Genomic DNA, 24,063 nt, shown 5'->3' on the forward strand with positions numbered 1-24,063 from the left:
CAGAAGCTGACAGGGGAGTGATCTGTATTGTTTACATACAGGTCTCTTCCCTGTTGATGATGCACGGAGATCACCGTTTGCCGGAGAGGAATCACCGGCCGGGACCCAGTGTTCAGGTGAGAGGCCGCCAATGGTGGCGTGGGTGGGGCGTGCACTCGGCTAGTGCGCGCCCCCTACACGCGAATGCAAAATCACGTGTGTAAATACACGTGATTTTTCGCACCCCTGCCACCCTGGTGCAGTATTTCTGCTATAGGTCAGTGGGAAAGCAGTTAAAATAATCACATTTTGTTGCTTTGCAGCTTGAAATAGACACACAGTTTTTTGTCTTATCCAGCTGTTTTTCTTTGTGCTTTGGGTTGTTGTCATGTTGGAAGACAAACCTTCCCATTTACAACTTTCTGGCATTGTGAGCAAAGTTTGACAGTATTTTGCCCTATCCACTTTTCCTTCTATTCTGACAAGTGCTCCAATCCCTGCTGCAGAGAAACACCCCATAACAGGATACTATCACCTCCATGCTTTCCTGTAGGAATTGCTTTATTTGGATTGTGAGCTGTATTGGATTTATTCCAGACATCGTTTAGTGTTGAGGACATATAATTCAATTTTAGTCTCATCTGACCATAACACCTTTTTCCATGTGGCCTGAGAATCTTCAAGGTGCATTTTTGGCAAAGATCAGTCGTGACTGCATGTGACCTTTCTTGAGGAGTGTTTTTTTTTTTATTTTTTTATTTTTTTCTTGCGGCCCTCCTATACAAGCCACATTTGTGGAGAATTTGTGATATTGTTGTCACATGCATGCAGTGACTGCTCATAAATTCCTGCAACTGCTTCAAAGTTGCTGTAGGTCTCTTGGTAGCCTCTCTAACCAGTGTCCTCCTGGCTCTTTCATTCAGCTTGGAGTGACATCCTGATCCAGGGAGGTTCTATGTTGTACCAAATACCTTTCCCTTCTTAACCACCTGCCCTCCTGAGGATTTACCCCCCCTCCTGACCAGGCATTTTTTTGCAATAAGGAGCTTTGTTATTTTAACTGACAGTTGCGCGGTCATGCAACACTGCACCCAAATGAAATGTACGTCCTTTTTTTCTCACAAATTGAGCTTTCTTTTGGTGGTATTTGATTGCCTGTGCGGTTTTTATTTTTTGCACTATAAAAAAAAAAAAAGACTAAGAATTTTGAGAAAAAAAACATTTTTTTACTTTTTGATATTAAACACGTCCAGTAAAAAAATTTATAAAATCTAATTTCCTCATAAATGTAGGCCAAAATGTATTCTGCTACATTTCTTTGCTGAAAAAACCCCCACTACGTGTAAATTAATTGGTTTGCGTGAAGGCTATAGCGTTTACAAATGATGGTATAGATACTGGAATATTTTTTTAATAGTAATAGCGGCAATCAGCGACTTATAGTGGAACTGCGGCAGGCATTCTGACACTTCGGGGAACTGACTTGGTGTCACTGACATCCTCAGTGACACCAATACAGTGATCAGTGCTAAAAAAACAAACAAAAAAGGCATTGACACTACTAAAGGCACTGACACTGTACTGATGGCACTGGGTAGCAAGGGGTTAACATGAGGTGGGAGCAAAGCGTTAACTGTGTGCTTGGAGTGTTTTATGGGGGGGGGGCGGTGTGTTGGTGCATCACTGTAAGCACACTGCTCTGGATGGCTGTGCTGTGCTGTTCTGGCTGAGGGATGACATTCTTATCCAAGATTTACAATACATGGAGTTAGACTTCTTGAGGGGTTAAAACAAATGCTGTGATCCAGGGGTTAATTCACTAAAGCATTCCGCCTGTGACATGAAGGTTATGTGGCTCATTTTTTGAAAATATTGCATGAGATTAAAAAAAGTCAGTTCATCAAAGTGAAATATTAAATGTGAGGTAAATGAAAAAAAATTAGATAAATCATAAAAGTCCATTCACTAAAGAACACACACATTCGTTATTTAGCACCTGCCAGTAGGCAGTCAGTATTTTAGCAATGTACAATATAACAATGAGGGGAACTCTGCACTGACCAGCAAGTTAAACGTATACAATGTATCAGTGTGGAAATGTTCTTTCCAGGAATGAAAATAAATTGTAATATTTCACCAGAAGGAGATTGTTTTGTGAATTAAAGCATGCAAAAGTGTTTTCACAGTTTCACAATATAGGCTCATTTAGGCTCTGTTCACACTACTGCGATGCGAGATTGGCACAGTTTTCAGTGCTAATATGTAGTATGACTTTAATGCAACTTGGCTGTGTTTTTGCATATTCTGTGGGGCCAAGTCACATTGTAAATTGCACCAAAGTATCACAGCAATCTTTTCCAAAATCGCTCGGTGCTGAGTTGCTTTGATTTGAATGGACGTAATGGAATATTATGTGATTCTCCTTGTCATTTGATTCTGTGCGACTCAAGTTGCATCAGAAGTTGCACTGGTGTGAACCAGCACTTACAGAACTATCTCTTCCTCTGGTGTAGTGTTGGCATGTAAAAAAAAAAAAGAAATTGCGCAAAACCAACACCAAGAATAACGTTAAATTTAAATGATAAATATCGCAAAACCTAAATATTTAATGCATTTAGTAAATAATGCATGTTTTTTAGTGAATTTACTATTTTTTAGATAAATACCGCATGAGTTATTTTAACTAAACAATTTATGCAATATTTATCTCTTAGTGAATTGACCCCCCAGTCATATATCGGTCCATTCAATTGTGTTTTTGGGCCTTGCACTGGAAATATGAGATATGTAGTACAATCACCAGGCACTGAACCACAGCGCATCTTATGAAAAGATGCCTGAGTCGCAGTATATTGGAATGGAGGTGTGAGCAAGTTTGTAAAATGAATGAGTGATCATTTGAAAGTGAAAAACATGAACTAACCCTGGAAATAATAACTGATAAGCTGGCACAAAAAAGCATGTGGATGTTGCATTTAACCCCTTCACGCCGGCCGCACGCACGCACGCAAATGTGCGGCCTTCCGGAGTCTGGGCCTAGACGCCGAGCGGCCACATATTTGCGTTCATGTAGCAAAAAACATATGTGCTGAGAGTGCACGCCCTGCGTGCTCCCAGCACACGTGAGGTACTCACGGAAAGGTCCCGGTCCGCTCTTTCCATCGGGACCTTTCCCAATCATGTGACCGGCCATGACGTCACGGCGGCCACATGACACTAAGCCATGCCCCGTCCCACCCACCTCCCGGCGCAGGAACTCCTCTTCACGCCGGGACGATCTGGCGAGAAGGGGTTAAGCAAGTGTCTGAGAGAAACCTTCAGGTGGTCAAATGGTACCTGACAATTTTGTTTCCAGCTTTTAATGCTTGTAGGCACAGAAAGTGGGGCTTGGCCCTGAGCCCCCACTCCCTCATCACTGACTTTGATTGACAGCAGTGGGAACCAATTGCTCCACTTGCCTCAGCAAAGCCTGTGAGACCAGGAAGTGAGGGGAGAGAGCTACTGCAGATGGGCACAGAAGTGGACCAAATGAGGGCTCAGGTAAGTATGGTGAGGGGGGATACTATTACTTTAAACATTTTTACCTTAATGCATACTTTGCATTAAGGTAAAAAAAGTTTGTCTTTATAACCACTTTAAAAAAGTTAGTGTTACTAAACCCAGGACCCTGCATTCACTATATTTAGTCTCCCGCAGTACACAGAATATGGAAATGCAACTATTTTAATAAATATAAACTGCTAAATACCTTTTTCTCATCAGTAGTTAGAGCAGTCTTGTGACTTCTATCAGTGTTCAGCAGAGCACTGGGTAAAGCTTGTAGGAGTTTTCTTTCTGCTCTAGGAGGATGCAAAACCCTTGACCTTTGTCTGGACAGTGCTGACTGGCCCTGTGCTAATTACATGCACTCTCCCAAGAAAAAAAACACCTCTTAGCAATACACACTAAACTGAGCACGTGCAGAATGGCTAAGGTTCAGCCTGTCTTATCAGGAGATAAGATGTGGACCTTTGAACAAGAGGAGGAGCAGAGAAGACAGGATCCAGGATCTCTCCCCCCCCCCCCCCCCAAAAAAAAAACACACACATGGGCAGACTCGATGTATAACTCGGTCTTTTTCTACCATCACTTTTCTATGTTTCTATGTTAGTTCTGCCTTCTAGGAATATTTTGTGTGGAAAGTGTTTGAAGTTTGTTACCAGTCTGCACTTAAAATATTACATACCTCAATCTGTGATTTAGGATGTTTGTAATGATTTTCAGGTTTGTATTTTTTCAGGCATCCAAACATGTGCCACAGCTTATACCAGTATTACCTCCTGGCAATCACCTGCTGTCAACATTGGGACCTGCTAGCCTTCCAGCATCATCCTCCCTGCCACCTGCTTCCTTTGGCTTGCTGGACAGTCGGAAACCACTGGTAGTACCAGCTGCAGCACCTCTAAAGCCTTCTTTTGATGTACACTTGGATACTTTGGACAGGTTTGATTGCACTCGGGAGACATTGGACAGCTTGGACACCTTTGCAAATGGTAAGGGTCAGATATAAAGTAAGATAACCAGAGGTTTAGTCTTTGGCAGAAGATCTTACCGCTGTGGTGTCTTGGACAAAGATTGAAGTAAACCTGTGTTATGTGATAGCAGATGCCCAAAAATGCTTGCATTTACTATAGCTTTTAATTTAGTTTTGTGTATCCTCTCTATAAAGGGCCCCAGTCAACACTGCTTTGTATGTTAGTGCTATAGGTTTTGATATGGGTTTGATGCGCTTGCCTTTTCTGAGGAATTCTATAATAGCATACCCCAATGTTCAGAGAACATTAGAAAACTGGAAAGGTGCATCTATTTGCATTTCAACCTCTCCGTATGAATGCTTCTACTGCATTACTTATTAGATTGGCAGTGTAAGAGAGCTGTGCTTAGAAAGGCTTCTTTCTTGTCAGTTGTGGGACACAGGAAGTTATTGCCTTTTTACTTTATACTGCTGTCTACAGGAGGCTAGGACACTGGCAAACAGTAAAACCGTAGGCCAGGCCAAGATAACCCCTCCTCTTATCAGCAAGCTTTATTTGCTAGTGTCCAAGAGGTTGGACGTTTTCTTCTCACCTCTGCTCGGAAAAGTCTAATCTATTTTTTTATTTTTTTGCAAGCATTCTTTTCTTCAATTCTTATTCTCTTTTCTCTTCAATCAAGATTCTTCTCTACATTGTTGCTTGAGCTGGTCTCCACAATTGCAGCTATTCAGAGTAGCGTTTCCTCAGTCTAGCTTTGTATTTCAATGGTTTTTATTAATTTTTAAACAGTATAAAACAGAGGCAACAAAACACGCCCACGCAGGGGCTATCAATTGCACAGATAAAAAAATGCAAAAAAACCAAAAACAAAAAAAAAACAGTGCTCTAACGCCAACAGGGCAAAAGGTACGCCCACGCAGGGGCCATCAATGGCACATAAGTTACAAAACATTAATGTAACTGACTATAACCACTAAAGGCAGCTGTCCAGTCACACCAAAAACAAACAGAGAGAGAGAGAAAGGAAGAAAAAAAAAAAAGCAAAGAGCAGGGGTCCAAGAACGCCAATACCGAATGCCATTACATCCCCAGACTAGCCGGGGGGAGCGCGGGAAAGGCATATTGCAACCATGGTTACCATATTTTCAAGAATTTCCATTGGGAGTCATTACAGATACTTGACATCTGTTCATTGAGTATCATAGTGGTCATACAGTCCCGCACCCCCTGACGAGGGACAAACGGGCTCTTCCATGCCTGAGCAATTGTTCTAGTGGCCGACAAAAACAAATAGGAAGCCAACTTCTGTTGGTGAGCCAAGAGGTATGGAACAATGAAGCAAAGCATACCGAGCATCCCGGCGTATGGAGATATAGAACACGGTGAAAAGGAGGCCAAACACACGAGACTAAAAACTAAACAGTCTCAGGCATGACCACCAGATATGCAATTCATCAACACGATGGCCACAACCCCAAAAGCATTGATCGCTGCAGGCAGGGTTCGCCTGGGCCAAACGAGTTGGAACCTAATACCAATGAAACAATACTTTGTATGCTACCTCCAGCGTGGTTGTATTAAATGAGCATTTAGCTATATGCTAAAAATTTACGCTGGGAGTCGTTACAGATACTCAACATCTGTTCCTTGAGCATCATAGTGGTCATACGATCCCGCACCCCCTGAAGAGGGACAAACGGACTCTTCCAGGTCTGAGCAATTGTTCTAGTGGCCGATAAATACAAACAGGAAGCCAACTTCTGCTGGTGAGCCAAGAGGCCCGGTATGGGGCAATGAAGCAAGGCATATCGAGCATCCCGGCGTATGGAGAGATGGAACAAGGTGAAAAGGAGGCCAAACACACGAGACCAAAAAGGAAACAGTCTCAGATATGCAATACATCTCCACGATGGCCACAACCCTGAAAACATTGATCACTACAGGCAGGGTTAGCCTGGGCCAACCGAGCCGGAACCCAATACCAACGAAACAATACCTTATAGGCTGCCTCCGGTGTGGTCGTATTAAATGAGCATTTAGCTATGAGCGACCAGGCCTTATTCCAGTCCTCCGGATCCACAGCCACTCCCAGGCTGCGCTCCCACTGAACAACATATGAAAGAGAAGTATGCGACGAGCGTTTGTTCAGAGCTGCATAAAGAAGGGATATAAGGCCCAAGGCACCCGGTCGCTGCTGGCAAAGCTGTTCAAAGGCAGATTTCTGGTACGGGAAAGCAGAAGTGCCCTGCAGCAAGAGCAGCCAGTGCCGCAACTGAAGGTATCGAAAGAATTCCGCCGGGGGACATCCCGGGATTCCCGAAGAGAATTCCAGGTGGGGAAGGACCGAAAAATCAAAAAGTGTTGCACCTGCAAAAAACCATTAGTCACCCACCAAGAAAACGCCCTTGGGTGATCTAAACCCGGTGGGAAAAGAGGGTTGTTAATAATTGGGAGCAAAGGCAGAAAAGGTGACATCAGGCCACTGGAGTAACGTACCGAGTCCCAGACTTGTAAGCCATGAAGTAACATCGGACTCAGTGCCATAGGGTGCAGGGCAGGGGGAAGCCATAGAACTGTCGACGTTGCGATAGGGGCACAATTAGGTAGTTCCAACAGGACCCAGGGGGAAACGCCAGAAGGGCGTGCAACATAGACAGCGGGGCAATCTGGCTCGCCTGATAATACTTAGTTACATTAGGCACCCCAAGACCACCCTGGAGTCTATGAGCAAAGAGCGTATTTCTGGATACTATGGGGTGCTTATCGGACCAGATAAAACGCATAAACTTCGCCTGAACCAACTGAAGAAAAGGAGGGGGAACCCGCACTGGGAGTGTGCGAAAATAATATAACAATTTCGGCAAGATGGTCATTTTCACCGAATTAACCCATCCTATCCAAGACATTTGCGTAAATTGCCAAGAATGCATAAGCGAGGATAGAGAGCTAAGCAATGGATAATAATTTGCAGCAAACAAGGAGTCATAGGTGGGGGTCAAGTGAATGCCTAAGTATTCAAGAGAAGAGGAAGCCCATTTGTAAGGGAAGTGGGATTGTAGGCGCGAAACCAAATCTGAAGCCAAAGTAATATTGAGAGCGACAGTCTTTTCCAAGTTAATACGGAGACCCGAAATCAAGGAGAAGCGCTCAAGAACCTGTTGCAAATTAGGAAGCGTTGTCAGGGGGTTAGTAAGAGTCAGGAGGGCATTGTCCGCAAAGAGGCTCAGCTTGAACTCCTGTCCCGCGTAAGGAACCCCCGATACATTGCAATTGGTCCGGAGCGCTAAAGCCGGCGGCTCAAGCACCAGGACAAAGAGCGCCGGGTACAGGGGGCAATCCTGTCTCAACCCTCGCCCAATAGGAAAGGGATCTGAAAAATACTTATATTACATATTTAATGGAGGCCGAAGGAGAAGAATACAAGGCTTAAATCCAAGAAAGAATAGAATCCCCAAAACCCCAATGAGACAGCACAAACCGCAGATATTCCCAGGATAGAGAATCAAAGGCTTTATATATGTCTAAAGACAGTAAGAATCCCAGGATTTTCCGCTGTTGCGTCCTTACGAACGTTATCACCCACCTGCCTCCCAGGGACGAACCCTACCTGGTCCCTGTGGACCAGGTTACGCAAATATTTATTGATGCAAAAACTAAGGATCTTGCCCAATATCTTCAGGTCTTCAGAAGAGAAATGGGCCGGAAGGCTTGCGGTTCCTGTACATCGTCGGTCGTCTTAGGAATCATGGCGATATGCGCTCTAAACGCGTCTGGAGAGGGCAAGGAGCCCTGTCGTAACTCATTAAAATAGTCAGCCAAAAAGGGCGCCAACAGGGCTGAGAATTTCTTATAATAGAGACCGGAGAAGCCGTCGGGACCTGGGGCCGCGGTGGACCGTAAAGATTTGATAGCTTGGAGCACTTCCGGTACAGTGACACCGGCATTGAGGGCCACCTGTGCTGCCTCGGATAACCCAGGAAGTCTGAGATCTTAAAAAAATGCCTCTGCTTGAGCCACGAGGAAGGGATCTGGTTTAGCGTAGAGGCACGAAAGGAAGTCAGAGAAACAGGAAACAATCTGCTGGGGATTAGAAGTACAGCCACCTGTAGGAAGTCAGTCAGATCGGTTTATGGGGTTTCCCCACAGAATTGAGTTTCCTGGCCAGCATTGGACCCGGCTTATTAGCACAGGAATAAAATTTGTGTTTGGTCCAACGCAGGGCCCGTTCCGCCTCCGAAGAGGCAAGTAAGTCCAACTCTGCCGCCAGAGCTTTCCGAGCGCGTTTATGGGCTGCGGATGGAGATGACTTCCAACACGCATCCGCAGAGGCCAGGAGAGAATGAAGCTCCAAAAGTCGGTGCTCCCGCTCTTGCTTTTGGACCACCAGCTGTATAACATGACCCCGCACCGTGGCCTTATGCGCCTCCCATAGGGGCAAAGCCGAAGAGACCGATCCCGAGTTTTCCGTGAAGTATGTTCATAAGAAAAATTCTATTTGTTGGCAGGTAGTCTGAGTGGTCAATAAAGAGTCATTGATGCGCCAATGACAAGGGCACCGTTCTGACCCAGAGAGGGCCAGGAGGAGTACCAAGGGATCATGGTCCGACCAGGGTGAGAAGGGAATAGTTATCCGCCGGATCAAGGGAAGCTGCTGAACATGCATGAATATATAGTCAAATCTACAAAAACTGTCATGAGGATTGGAATAGAATGTAAAGTCGTGCTCAGTTGGGTGACGTTCCCTCCAGACGTCCGCCAGCCCCGCTGTCCGCAAGAGAGAGCGCATACGTTCCTCCAGCACTAAGTCGTGAGAAGGGGCCGCCCCCCCCCCCCCCCCAATCGTAGCGCCTATCCAATGTGGAATCCAAGGTAACATTTGAATCTCCTAAAACAAGAAGACGACCCTTGGAGTGTCGGCAAACAATGGTGCAAAGATGCGAAACTAATTTATGCTGAAAACGATTAGGCACGTAGTAAGAGACAAAAGTAACCTCCTGCTCCCAGAGGGTGCCTTGCAGAAGCAAATACCTGCCCGTGGAGTCCGCTATATTCCTAGCACAGACAAAAGGGAGTTTGCTTTTGAAAGCTATCAGTACACCCCGACGCTTCTCAGGAGCCGAGGCCGTGTAAAACGTGGCATAGTGAGGTGAAAGATCAAGTGAAGCGAAGGACTGAGAAAACCTGGTCTCTTGTAAACATACCACATCAATTTGTTGCGATTTGAGGTGATGAAAAACTTTAGCCCTCTTCTGAGGCGAATTGAAGCCTTGAACATTTTGTGACTGTATTTTCAAAAGGGGCAAGGCCATGGCGGCATCAGCATAGCACGATCAACAAAAAAAGCATAAAGCAGCCAACAAACAAGAAAATGACACAAGTATATACAACCGTGCAATCGTGTCACGCCAATGGTGACGTGCATCCTACACTTGAAGGATACCAGTTAGGGGTGGCTCTGCCACCGGACACATGGCTGCAAATGGAAACATCCAAAACATAAGCCCTCATAGGGCAAAAAGGCAAAAGGGCAATGAACATAATAGAACGGGGTACCAAATAAGGACACTATGAGTCCCAGGAGCGAGAACCTCCGTGATGACCTCCCCATAGAAACCCGGAGAACCATGGGGGCCAACCGCCTACCACCCAACCAGCCTACCAGGTCAACCTCCCACCTCGGAGCCAAGGGAACCATCACCCTATGCCACCAACGGAGACCCGAATAACATCACCCGGACCCCAAATGGGCTGCAACGGCAGAAAGTCATAATCCGTAAGTCCAGGAGGAGACCCCCCCCCCAACCAGGGATGGAACCCAAGGGAGCAAGCTGAATTAGTCCCAACCTGGAATGCTAACAAACTGGGAAAGCCCAAGGGCCAAACTCACGGTCCCGTCAGAAGTCCATCGGTGAAACGAAACGTGGGAGGTCCAAGATGCATCTTCAGCCTGGAGAAGAACAGGAAGGACTTGATCGCGAAGGGGTTTGAGGGAGGGCCCTCTTCATGTTGGACGACCGTTCCCAGATGTGGCCCGGAGGAAGTGGCCTTGCCGGGGATCCAGATGAATGAGCTGGGCTCTGATCAGTAGCTTCTGGCTAAAGAAGGTGTAAAGATTCCAAAAAAGAATGGGCCTCCTCTGGCGTAGCAACAGAGGGACTACGGCCCTGGTAGTTGAAGGTGAGGCGGAATGGAAAGCCCCATGCGTATTTAATACTGCGTTTTTACCAGGATCGAAGTGAAGGGCTTCAACTGGCCACGCTTCTGAGGAGTGGTCTGGGAGAGGTCCGCGAAGAGCTGGTAGCGATGCCCCTGGAAGCTGAGATCAGGGTTGTTTCTGGCCGCCAAGAGGATAGTTTCCTTAGTGCGGTAATAAGTAAACTTGATAATAATGTCCCTCGGGGGCCCATCCGGCCATCTGGGGCCCAATGCACGATGTATGCGGTCAAATTCAAGCCGGTCAATGGGGATAGTGGGCGTCAGCTCCTGAAACAGAGCAGTAGCGGTGGAAGTGAGATCTGCGACCGTTTCCGGGATATCCCTTAGCCGCAAATTGCCACGGTGGGAACGGTTTTCGAAATCAAGCCGTAGCATCGCGTCCGCCAATTCTTTCTTGAGGTCGCACAAATCCTGTTCGTGATTTTCAATGACCGTGGCCGCAGCGTCCATTCTATCCTCGAGATCGTTCGTCTGGTTGCCCAACTCCCGAATTTCTCACGAAAGACAGTCGGCCAGCTTGGAGGTAGCGGAGGACAATTCCGCCTGCAGCATAGATTTGAAGCGGCGCAGGAGCTCAGCATCCTGCAAGGATGGAATGGGAGACTGCAGGGATGTCTCCGCTGCCAGGTCTTCCATACCGCTAGGATCCGTGGGTAGACCCGAAATCGAGGTCGGGGCTTCATTTGCAACCTCCGGCGGGAGCCGCGGACTTGCGGACGGGGTCCTGGAAGCCTGCCGGCGACCTCCGGCAGGTAGGCCGCAAATTCCAGCGCAGCCTGCCGGGTGCTGGAGGCGCGAGCGACCGGTGTTTTTTTGCCTATTGGGGTACCTGGAGGACGGGGGGGCCAGCAAGCAAGCAGGGGGACCCCCCCTGAGGGCCAGAAATTGGCTGATGTGTCCGGCGGCCGAGGGAGAAACTCAAAAGGCAGCCATCCTGGCTGCTGCTGCTCACGAGCGCCCCACTCAGTCTAGCTTTGGAGTGCTGTGGCCTGACCCTGCTGGATTGGATTTTGCAGGGCTAGCCTAGAAGTGACCTTCGGGCATTGGGTTCCACTTAAGGCACTTTCCAGACCCCTTTCTTGTAACTTAGGAGCTGTGGAATGCTTTTTTAGGTGAAGAGCCGTTGCAAATGCCTGACTGTTAAGGCTCTGTGGGTAGGTCGATCAGGCTGAGCACTGGGAGCTTCCTTATTGTTTGGATGGCTGAGTGCCTTTAAATTTCTTGCTTTCTGAACGTTTCTATTATGAAAGGAATTAACAATGAGGGACTGAGGTCTGGAATCATATGTTGGGTTTAATGTCAGCCACGCTCTCTTCCCTGCCATTCAGTGTTGAGAAAGCATCTCCCTGTTGCTACTCCTCCTATGCATAGAGTCACATGGAATTCTGATCTCCAGTTTGTTCCTACAGCCTACTGTGACTTTGGTCACCTCTACCTATGTGACTCCCACCAGCTCCTAGCTTTCTGAGTTTTTGTGGGTGCCTGTGGCCTTGCTTTGTACTGTGAGCTTTGTTTCATCACTGCCAAGACATCACAACATGTCTGTATCTAAACACAGAGGGGATGGTCCCACTGTAATGGTAAACTCAGCTCACATTCGCCTTACTGTTCCAGGGACGTTTGTTTTACACTTTTTGGATGTACTAACTTCTGCAGTCTTGAATCCTGCTGCCTTATGGTTATAGGGTCCACCTGTCATTGGAGTCCTCCTTAGATCTTCCAGGTGAGGCTGTGTGCAGTGCCTTATTCTCTAGGGTCTCTGCTAAAGTCATAAAATACCTTCTTACCCAGTACGGTGTTGATGCTGCCCACAGAGGCTCTTAATGTGTCCCTGCTTCTTCCCCTGAAGAGTCTATTGCTGATTTGTGGTCTGCTCAGTCTCTCGCTGATAGGTTTGCTTTTACAGAATTGCAATGTTTTACCATGACCGTTTTGAATCTTACTGATGCAGTGCATAGTACTCTGTCTGAATGATCAACTTTTTGCTTTAAGTCTTGGGTCTCTCATAGCTCTTACAGCTGGAAAGACCTTCCTATTTCACCTGCTTTTCGAGGTATTCCTGTATGGGTTGTGGATGCACACCTGAGCACCCCCTGAGCGCTTACAGAAGGGGTTTGCTAAACCGTGCCCATTACCCATTGTGGATCTGCTGTTGACCCACATTAACAGGGAAACCACTAAACCAGTGGTGCAGCCTTTGTCAGCCAGAGTGCCCAGGCACCCTGGCGTACCTTGTAGCTTCTTTAGTGGTGCTTTTGTAAAATGCCTAAAAATTGCCCAAAATTGTATACAAGACAGCAGGTGGATCAAGCCTGCTTTTAAGTTCCACAAAGCCATAGGTTTTTCATTGTGCACCATTACAACCTTCTAGCTGCCGGCTTCCTAACAATCAATTATGCCATCAGTTCATATGGTGGATGTTGGTCGCCTGCACGGCATCCTTGTTTTACCCACCCATGCCCCTCTCTGTCAGTAATGGGGTCAAATTAGCTGAGGGATAGAGAGAAAATGAAGGAGAAGAGAAAATGAGGAAGAAGAGAAACATTGGAATACTATTTAGTATCAATGTGCCAAAGTGTATTTTTTCTTTGGACAAATAAATCCCCTCTAATGTTGGGTGGCCTGCATGTGTGGGTGTTGCTGCATTAGGTAAAACTATTAGAATAGTTTTTTACATTTTATAATGGGGTGCCTTGAGACTGTCCATAATTTTAAAGGGTGCCTCAAGATTGTTCATAACTTTAAAGGGTGCCTTGACTGAAAAAAAGATTGGGAAACACTGCAGTAGAGGATGTTCTAACATTTTAGGAATTTTTACTGATCAACAGCTAGAATCCCTTTTTTTCCCCTATTTTGGCTATGACATAAATTTTTCAAACTGTGGTGAAATGTCTAAATCTTGTAAAAGTGATCTGTGAACTACAACAGTAAATCTTTTCTTGGGAGGCTAGTTTTCTCAACTGGTTGCTTTTCATTATTCAATGTCATTATTCTCTTGGCCATCTGCACGCTGAACATGCTAGATTTCCTAATGCAGGAACCCTCCAGCAGTAGCAGGAAATGCTTTAAAGACAAGGTGTGATCTGTTCACCCATTTCTAGATCCTTCCTCTCTTGTTGCTTCACAGACTCTAGCGGAAGGCTTTTCTGGTAGTCTTCCTTGTTTTAGTTTTATCCAAATGGATGTTCTCGGATTCCTGACTGTTGCATAATGGACCTATGGATAGGTTGTAATTAAACATGGTCCTCCGCTCATTAGATTTGTACTCCTTGTTTTTTGGGACTTTTAATCCCTGGTCTCTAATTCAGTGGGAATCCCATGTACTGTTCCCTGTTTGCTCATGCAGACTTTGTGGGATTGAACCTTAGGTTTCTAATTGTTGCTGTCCTTGGACAGACTTCTGACACAAGTTATTCACTAAGTTGCTCCTGGGTGGTCCTTGCCTTGGCAGGGTGAACATCTGTCCTGGCACCTATTTTCTCTCTTGTACTTTATGGGATCAGGTGAGTTAAAGGATAAGTTCACCTTTAGAACATGGTACACTTGTATTTAGGGTGCAACATGTTCCAGCACCCCCCCCCACTCCTGTAACAGCGGGCAGAGGTTCCTCTCCCTCGTAGCAGCTGTTGCATTTAGAATCGGTATGGCTGTGCAGGTGGAGCACAGGTGCATATTGATGCAACGAAATGCACGTAAATGCAATGCAAATTGCAAAAAATGCTCTTCATTATTTTGTCCCTTACAGATACCCATAGCAATTTAAGGTGCATAGCACATGTGTTGATGCGTGTTAAAATATGTGTCAAGGCATATAAAAATGGACAGCAATGGCATACAATGGACATCCATTTTTTCAAACACCTTCATGCATTTGAATGCACCTTTATGTGTGAACAGGCTCTAAAAGCATAGTGTTTCTCTCAGTTGAAAACCAACTTCATGTAGTTGCAGCCTACAGTGCATATAAAAAGTCTACGCACCCCTGTTAAAATATCAGGTTTCTCTGATGTAAAAAAATGAGACAAAGATAAATCATTTCAGAACTTTTTCCACCTTTAATGTGACCAGACCTCTGTCTGGACAGTGCTGATCGGCCCTGTGCTGATCACATGCACCCTCTCAAGAAAGGGAAAAAAAACCTCTCTAGTAATACACACCAAATGAGCATGTGCGGAGTGTCTCCACATGATATGTCTTATCAGGAGATATAAGGGGGACACTGGAAGAAAGGGAGGATCAGATAAGTCAGGATCAAACTGCATTTTTAGACAATGAAGAAGATTAACCCCTTAGGTTCCATTGAGAGTATAACAAGCATGCTTTACTGCATATACAGGCTGATTTTAAAGTATATGTGTGCTACGTAATATGTTCAGAAGGACTGAGCCATCTTTGTTCAGGACACGTTCAGGGTCAACATTTACTACCTGCGCTGAAATGCTTTCTTAACGATGGCACACCCAGTAAAGTGTGATACTTCATATCTGTGCTCACACATGTTGCCATACACAGATAAGTTCAGTGTTGTCATCTCCTGGCCCCCGTTCACACTTGAGCATTTTTTTTGCTCATTTCCTTAATCCTGACTATGCTCAACACTTAGAATCCCATTCTTTCTAACTGTACCTCGTACACACCCTACACTCAAATAGAGCCTTATAATACTTTTTTTTTTTTTTTTACTAAATTTATTTTCTTTGCCTAATCACCTAATAAATACATGTTTTTGTAGGCTTAAAAAAGTGCAGTTATTTGTTTTCAGGAGGCAGTAGAGCATTGCACTCCCGAACAAGAGATCGAGGGTGCAATGTCATGCTCCTATAGAATCTCACTTATAGGTGTCTGCCTGTACCTCCCATATGGGCAGATAGTTACTGAAGAGCAGGAATGAACTATGAGAGTGCTCACCAGTGCCTTTGCAGTACATTCAGAACTACAAACTGTCTGCCGCTGTGGCAGAGAGTAGTTGTAGTTGATTGATTCGCCGATCTTTGTGAATGAATGACATGACCATGTGGGCGGAGCCCTGCAAGGCCACGCTCTTTTTAAATTGTGACAGCGGTGCATGGAAAAGTTCTCCTGCCCGCTGTCACAATGGGGGATGGAAGGGGCTCAGGCAGGTGCTCTTTGGTAACATGTTACATCTTTTGTTACCAAAGGTAAACTTATCCTTTAAAGTATTTTTGCTCCCATAGACTTTGATAGAGGAGTTCCTGTAAACATGTTACATGTGTTTTCACAGGTTTTATTGCACACTTCTTCACACCTGAAGAACTCTTCTCCTCCAGTAGAGTTGCTCTCCTTTTGTTGCCCAGCCCAGGAAACAAACTGAACATGAAATGCTTTAAAAAATGCTTTAAAATCGCCAGGACTATGTTGTGCTCCGGTGTGAATGCAGGCTCAACAGAGCAGCACCATTCATTTGGATAAGCTGCACTCTGCTCCGCTACCTATTTTTTGAGGCAACTGTGGTACATTTTCCAACCGCTTGATTTGGTGCATTTTGTGACAAAAGTCTGCTTTCTTAGCGTGTTTTTGGTTCTGTTAATAGTTATAGTTAGTGCCATGATTTTAGAGTGACTTGGAAATGCAGACCTAAAATGATATTCCAGCCTGGGCAAAAACACTTACTTGAAACACTAGAGCTGTTTTTTTAATTAACAGCCTCACAATTTTAAAAAGTGCATATATACACTATATTGCCAAAAGTATTGGGACACCCCTCCAAATCATTGGATTCAGGTGTTCCAATCACCTTCATGACTACAGGTGTATAACATCAAGAACCTAGGCATGCTGACTGCTTCTACAAACATTTGTGAAAGAATGGGTCGCTCTCAGGAGCTACGTGAATTCAAGCGTAGTACCATGATAGGTTGCCATCTGTGCAATAAGTCCATCTGTGAAATTTCCTTGCTACTAAATATTCTGTGGTCAATTGTTAGTGGTATTATAACAAAGTAGAAGCAACTGGCAACAACAGCAACTCAGCCACAAAGTGATAGGCCACGTAAAATGACAGAGCAGGGTCAGCACATACTGAAGTGCACAGCGCGCAGAAGTCACCAACTGTCTGCAGAGTCAATAGCTAAAGACCTCCAAACTGGCCTTCAGATTAGCACAACAGTGCATAGAGAGCTTCATGGAATGGGTTTCCATGGCCAAGCAACTGCATCCAAGCTTTACATCACCAAGTGCAATGCAAAGCGTTGGATGCAGTGATGTAAAGCACAGCCTCCACTAGACTCTAGAGTAGTGGAGATGTGTTCTCTGGAGTGACAAATCATGCTTCTCTGTCTGGCAATCAATGGACATGTCTAGGTTTGGCGGTTGCCAAGAGAACGGTACTTGCCTGATTCCATTGTGCCAACTTTGTAGGAAAAGTTTGGGGATGGCCCCTTCCTGTTCCAACATGACTCAGCACCAGTGCACAAAGCAAGGACCATAAAGACATGGATGAGTGAGTTTAGGGTGGAGGAACGTGACTGGCCTGCACAGAGTCTTGACCTCAACTCGATAGAACACCTTTGAGATGAATTAAAGTGAAAACTTGGAGCTAGGCCTTCTTGTCTAACATCGGTCTCCATCCTGAACACACGGCCACCATAGGGCCAGCATGGGATCTTCTCCATGTCAGAGCACATGGGAGTTTTATTATCCATAGAGCCCTGCTGCGATCCAGTTTCCTGTCCACCAGACCCAGAGAGGGAAGCACCTGTAATCGGGCATCTGCACCCACCTATCCCTTAAAGGGACATCTGGCCAGTTTGATCTACCTACATCCATTGATGGCTTATACCCATACCACCTTGAAGGAGAACCTACCCTGAGTTCCAGTCCAGTCCTTTATCGTTGAAGTGGATCTGTGTTGATTTACAGACTGCGTAATTTAATTACGCTTCTGGTGAGTGCGCAATTTTTACCTTACCATTTGGAGCACAACCACTGGATTGAAAGCTGTATATCACGATATATTAATCTAGAGACTGTCATTATTTTATGTTCATGTTATGTGGGACATTTATTATTATTTATTTACTATAATTCATTTATTAGTGCTGCACATATTTTATACGTACCATTTGTGTTGCTCAGCAGAATTTGAGATTAGTTAGACCAGGCTACAATCTTCCAATCTTCAACTGGCCAGTTTTGGTTAACCTGAATGCTGCAGCCTCAGCTTTGTGTTCTTGCTCAGTTGTAAAGCATGGTTATCTGAGTTACCTCTCACCTCTTTCATCCCCAAGGTGTTTCCATCCGCAGAAGTGACACTCAGTAGATTACTGACCATTTTCCCTATTCTGGTGTGATGTGAACATTAAAGTATCATTAAACCCAAATCATTAAAAACTGTCAATACATGCTATATTACATTGTGCTCATACTTGCTTTGCAACAAGAGCATTCATTTTCTGTAGACTGCAAAAATCCTGGTTGATGCTGCTGTTCACTGTCCCTCTCCCCCTTTTCTGTGTCCCTGCTGCAGCCGCGGATTTTGTAGACAAGTCGTTGCCAGATCTACTGATCATGTTTCAGTTTCTCTTCTAAGCTGTTCATTTCCTCCCTTTCCTTATCTGTGCAGCCATGTGACTCTAGGGTGTGGGCATATACACAGTGGTAAATTACAGTTCCCTCCCTCCATGTATTGCGTAACAATATGTGGGTGGGATATAAGATGGTGATTGATGGAGGCTTCACCTCCCTGTTGGTCCCAATGCATGCACACCATAGACACAGGCTAGAGGGGCGTGGCATAGCCTGTGATTGGCAGAACTTCCTCCCCTTTAACCCTTGTCTACTAAGGTATGTTTATAAACATCCTGGTATTCCAGGGGTTAAATTAAGCTCAGGGCTGCAACAGCATTTTGTACATGGCTCCAGGCTATCTGGCTAAAATGGTTCTGGGTGGCTGTAGAGGGTTTGTAAAGTGCTTACCCCCTGCTGTGGTTCTGGGCACTCCGCTCATCTGGGAAGCCCAGGACCATAGTATATATAATGTCAGGATAGCAAGCAGCTGCAGATCAAGCAACAAATTGCTGAAATGCTCAGTAGTTTATTTTGTTCAATTTATAACTGTTTGTGGGTTTAAAGTGCTTTTCTAGCAAAAAATGCTGTTTTTTTTTTTTTTTTTTTAATACGTGCCAAAGATGTCACTAATTGCTCTGGTAGAGAAGTGATTAACTTGACCATAGAAACTTGATCATGGACACATGTCTGACCGCAGTGCACTCTGTCTAATAGACCTTTTCTCCTGCCAAAATTGGTCAGTGTTTCCTGTGATTTGAAGGCACCTTTCAACATCTCTCTTTCTTAAACCAGTCATGCAGTTGTCTAATACCTGAGGGTACCTTTTTAGGTTTTAGTATTTGCATTGCATTGATATGTTTTATTTTGCCTGTATAGATGCCAAACATCTGGAGCCAGTATCTGTGAAAGGAAATGCAAACCACAAGGTAGGCCAATACATATCACCCAGGTGTCTTTTAATCATGTTCAAAAAATATGCTTGCATTTTTTTTTTTTTAAAATCCTACTTACCTAGGTGGGTGCAGCATCGATCTGATGCTGCATCTGTCCCCTGCTGGCTCTAAGGCTAAGAACTGAGTGATCATACACCGCTGACCACTCAGTTCTCCCTGCCGCTCTGAACAGAGAGTGGTGACTGTCAGCTACCACTGTCTGTTCTGCCTTTCCAGCGCTTAATGGACTAGGGAGGGAAAGGAGCACTCAGTCTCCCAGCGGCACAACTGAGAAGCTGAGCCAGGTGTCTGTCCAGGCTCCTGAGTGGATCCAAACCATATGGTCGCATGGACCAGCTCTGTGACGTCAGCCGACAGTGGGTTTTAGCCCACTGACGGCTGAAAATGGGTCACAGGAGTGCAGAATGAACAAAACCAGCTTTGGCTGTATTTCTCCTTTTAAGGAAAGTCTTATTTTCATACAACCTTTTTATCACCTAAGTAAAGCTGGCTACTGCTTACTAATAGAAGTCTGTGACCACTGTCTTGTGAAGTATTGTTGTAACTGCACTCAGAAGAACCTACAGAAATCTTAAAATGCACCTGTCCGTAACAAAGATTCCAAACTGACTGAAGGACATATTCTAGAACTCCCCATTAACCAAGCTTTCCTAGCATTCTACAACTCCCCAGAATCCTGATGGTAGTGTCTAGAGGTGGGTGGACAATTCACTGAAGCCTCCAAAACCTTGCTATTCCCTTGCCACTATGAGTTTTGGATTCTGTGTCATGGATCTGAAAGCAGCTCTCGTTTATGCACCTGTGTGAATGGCGCCATTGAAGAAAAAGCAACTGTGTTCAGAGCTGTAATTTAAAGAACACCTGCATATGTGTTTTTTAAGACCATGTGAATGAAGCCTGAATCTATTTATTATATTTGGCATCAAACCTCAAAAGCAATTTTTTGGGGGAATTTGTTGCAAAATTCCTTGTCTGGACAACCTGTAGGTGACAGCACTTCTGTTGCAGATTGACAACACTAAGCTACTGCCAGCAATTAGCAGCAGTGTTGTCAGCATGCCGTGTAAGCTCCTTCAGTTGACCATTGGGCTGCATTATGTCATAGAATAGATAGAAATCCCATCAACCAACTGAAAGAGTGCACATGGAAGACTGACAGCTCTGCTGTTAATTGTAAGTAACTGGATTAGCAGTTCCAGTCTGCAACTGTAGTGCTGTTACTGTCAAGATTTCAGTATTTTGCTTAGGAAAACCTAATAAAATGAGGTATGATGCCACACATACTTAAAATTTGATTATTCTCATGTTCATTGATGGACACAGCGGCTTCCTCTTTAACATTAATGAAGCAGGGTTTTATAGCCCCACTTACAGGAGTAGGACACTAGCCAGTCTTTTCTGCCTAGTGTCTCAGGAGTATGGACGTGAAGTTCTTCTGGAACTTGTGGTCCCACTCTTTTTTTTTTTTTTTTTTTTTTTTATCCTGGACTTTTGTGTTCCTGCAGAAATCTTCTATCAACAGTTGGGCTGGGCAACAGGCTGGAAAATCTAGATTCAGTGGTCACCCCAGTCTGACCAGCGAATGCTCACAGACCGCCAGCTCCACACTCGGTCGGCCACGACTATGCCCCACAGACTGGGATGGCCAGCGAATTAAATGCCTCACAGGGACGCAAATGACCGGGCGCCTGTAGTCTGTGTCACAGTGTACCCCTGGTCGACAGCGCCCCCACTTTGGTGGAGAGGTGGGTTTGCCACAGGAGCTTCACCTTCACGCTCCGCCGGACTTATAAGTAGTGCCCCCCCTTCTGTCCAGGATACAGTACGGGGCGCAGTTCTCCCTGGGGTGGTCAGTCCTACGGCATCCCCTCTCACCCAACACATCCCTCCCCCCCCCCCCTTCATGCTGCAACGTCCTGGAAAAGGCATAGGCTTAGGCCGGGTACCTCAATCTTGGCTGGACCCCGGTAGTGCGGGCGCTCTCTTTCTTCTTGCAGTCTGGGACTCTTATGAGGCTGCAGGGGGCCTTGTCCTGCTGTGGGGGGAGGTGCCCGCTATGGATGGGAAGGACAGGGAGTTGCAAGCCTACCTTTCGGAGTGCAAGATGCATACTGCTGGGATGGTCGGCGGCCATGTTATTGTAGCCATGGTGACAATTTTCTTGGAGGTTTTTGGCCTCCGGCCTCTAGTGCCAGGCATGTTGGCCATTTTTCTGGAGATTTTTGGCAGGTGGCTGAGTGACTATCTGGCGATGGGGGCTGGCTGGGGAGGTCCTTGGTATCCATTTTCCCATAGTCCGCAGCAGGGATTCCCTCAGGCACCTCGGGCTTATAGGAGCAGGGCTTAACACACGCTGTGTGGGACAGACGACGGGACACGTGGGCACCTTGGCAGCTCCTGGCAGTGGTATTGAGTCCTCCCTGGGGGTCTCTCGCTCTCCCTACTGGGGTAGTCTTCTGTGCTGGAAGCGTCTGGGTCCCCTTCTTTCGACGGTGTCTAGGTGGGGGGACTGGTCCTATGGAAACCAGGAGCATACTGCACCTTCGAGGCTCCCTCTGGAGGTCCCAGGTCCCTTGATCCCCTAGACTGATTGTCAGCCATCCTAGAGACATTCATGTTCCATGTGGAAGCGGCAGTTGGCCTCAAGGTGAGCAAGAAGCGCCCCCTGCCATCACGAGACGATTCTGAGACCGAACTAGATCCCGCCGCCGTGGGTTCCTCATTTACCGCGGAACCCTAGGACGCATCCCCTGATTCCTCTGATGAGGAATTGATAGCAGCACTTATTGATTTGGTGTTTGAAACACTAAAAATTGAGGACCCTGCATGGGCGTCTGATGTGGTGCCTGTTCCTTTTGGTACGCATATGCCGGTTCAAACTGCTATTTGAAGCCGGTTCAAATCTGTAAATATTTTCACAGATTTGTTTATAAGGATTGTAGTAGGCTGAAGCGTCCGTTTGTGCTCCCCAAAGGCTTTGCAGTGCGTTATCCCTTTTGAGGAGGCCCTCCTGAAGAAGTGGGCATCTCCGCCGGTGGTTGATCCTCCCATCTCCAGGCTTAACAAGGCCATGTTGATTCCTGTGGAGGAATCCCCTTCATTTAAAGAGCCTGCGGACCACATGGCGAAGGCGGAAGCCCGTGCAGTGTACATTGTCGCTGGATCGGCACTTAGGCCGGTGTTGGCTCTGGCCTTGGTCTCCCAGACCCTGATGGAATGGGCCAAGTCTCTATGACAAGGCTTAAATTCTAGTCAGTTGCCCCAGCGTATGTGGAGCTGGCGGACCAGATGGTCCAGGGCTTAAAGTACATTTGTGACACCGCCATTGATGCAACTCCACTTTTTTCCAAACTGTTCATCTCGGCCGTTGTGCTCCGACGGGTCCTTTTGGCTCAATTGTTGGTCGGTGGACCAGACCTCTAGTAAGGCTCTGGCTTGGATGACATCATCAAGAACTTTACTGGGGGCAAGAGTACCTTCCTTCCTCAGGGCAAGAGTACCTTCCTTCCTCAGTCCAAGAAGGGGAAAGAACCTCGTCGGACGTCTAGGACAGCGTTTACGGCACATAACCGCATTTTTCGGCCCTCCAGCTCCACAACCAAGCAGGTAGCACCAATTGTCCTTGGTCCAAGAAGCTCTGCAAGCCTGTGGATAAGTGTTCCTCAGTATGAAGATTTGCCCCCACCCACTTCCAAGCTTGGAAGGCATCTTTGCAGGTTTCCAGGCCCGTGGATCTCCCTCATTCACGACAAGTAGGTTCACAAGATCATTATATCAGGATACAAGATAGTTTCATTCCCTACTGTTGGACAGATTTTTCCCCCTCCAATCTGCAGCTTTCGCCAAGTCGCCTGAAAGCCCTGTATGGGGCAGTGCAAGAACTGCTGCTCCATGGAGCGGTCATCCCAGTACCCGATTCGTAGCGTTTTTACGGCTTTTACTCCAACCTGTGCACTGTTCTCAAGGCGGACGGGGTTCGCCCAATCCTGGACCTCACGGACCTGAATGGTTTCTTGCTGTGTTTACCAAAGTCCTAGCCACGGTCCTGGCCTTATTGCAACAACGGGGGATTACAGTAATCGGCTACCTGGACAATTTTCTCCACCTCTCTATTAGTGTGGAGATCACCATGCGTTCTCTACGGGACTTCGGGTGGATCCTGAACCTCAGGAAGTTGGTGTTAACTCTGTCCAGATGTTTGGAGTATCTGGGGCTGAATCTCGATTCGGAGCAGGCCAAGGTGTTCCTCCAGTCAGCGGTTCAGCAACTCCTGGCTTGCAGGCGGCCCTCTCTGCGTATTTGCATGCTGGTGTTAGGCTTCATGGTGGCTACCTTCGAAGCGTTCCGTATGCCCAGTTTCATACGGGAACACTCCAAAGGAAAATCCTTTTGAAATGGGGCAGGGCTTCTGTCTTCCTGGACCTTTTGGATTCACCTGGAACGGTCGATGAGGGCCTCCTTCTTTGGTGGATGAGGTCCTCGGCTCTATGAAATGGAAAGTTCTTCCTCACTGTTCACTGGACTGTGGTCACGACAGATGCCAGCGAGATGGGCTGGGGAGCGGACTCTGCTCAGGGTCGCGATTGGTGGCGGATACTCCCTTCTGGCTGCCTCTTCAGAAAGACCTTCTGTCTCGAGGACTGGTCTTCCACCCTGCTTTACCATCACTGGCTTTGACGGCGTAGCTATTAAGAGCCAGGTTCTGAAGGACAGGGGGTTGTCTGATATAGTAGTTCCAAATATGTTGAAGGCCCATAAGTCTACCTCCCAGAAGATTTATCATTGCACCTGGAGAGCCTATATTGGTTGGTGTTAAAGCCTTGGGGTTCCATCCATGTTCCTTCATTTGTGGCTCGGGTGTTGGCCTTCCTCCA

At 46.3% G+C, this 24,063-nt stretch overlaps 1 protein-coding gene across 1 annotated transcript in view; it reads left to right on the top strand.

Moving 5' to 3' along the window:
* ZC3H7B (zinc finger CCCH-type containing 7B) overlaps positions 1-24,063 on the top strand; it is a 315,279-nt gene that overhangs the window by 112,247 nt on the left and 178,969 nt on the right. Inside the window, exons 10-11 of the mRNA XM_089674226.1 lie at positions 4,259-4,511; positions 19,113-19,162. Coding sequence (XP_089530352.1) covers positions 4,259-4,511; positions 19,113-19,162 — 303 coding nt within the window. The remainder of the gene's footprint in view (positions 1-4,258; positions 4,512-19,112; positions 19,163-24,063) is intronic.

The sequence above is a fragment of the Staurois parvus genome, unplaced genomic scaffold (assembly GCF_062004578.1).
Source record: "Staurois parvus isolate SC_StPar_1 unplaced genomic scaffold, SC_StPar_1.0 ptg000149l, whole genome shotgun sequence".
Classification (NCBI taxonomy): domain Eukaryota; kingdom Metazoa; phylum Chordata; class Amphibia; order Anura; family Ranidae; genus Staurois; species Staurois parvus.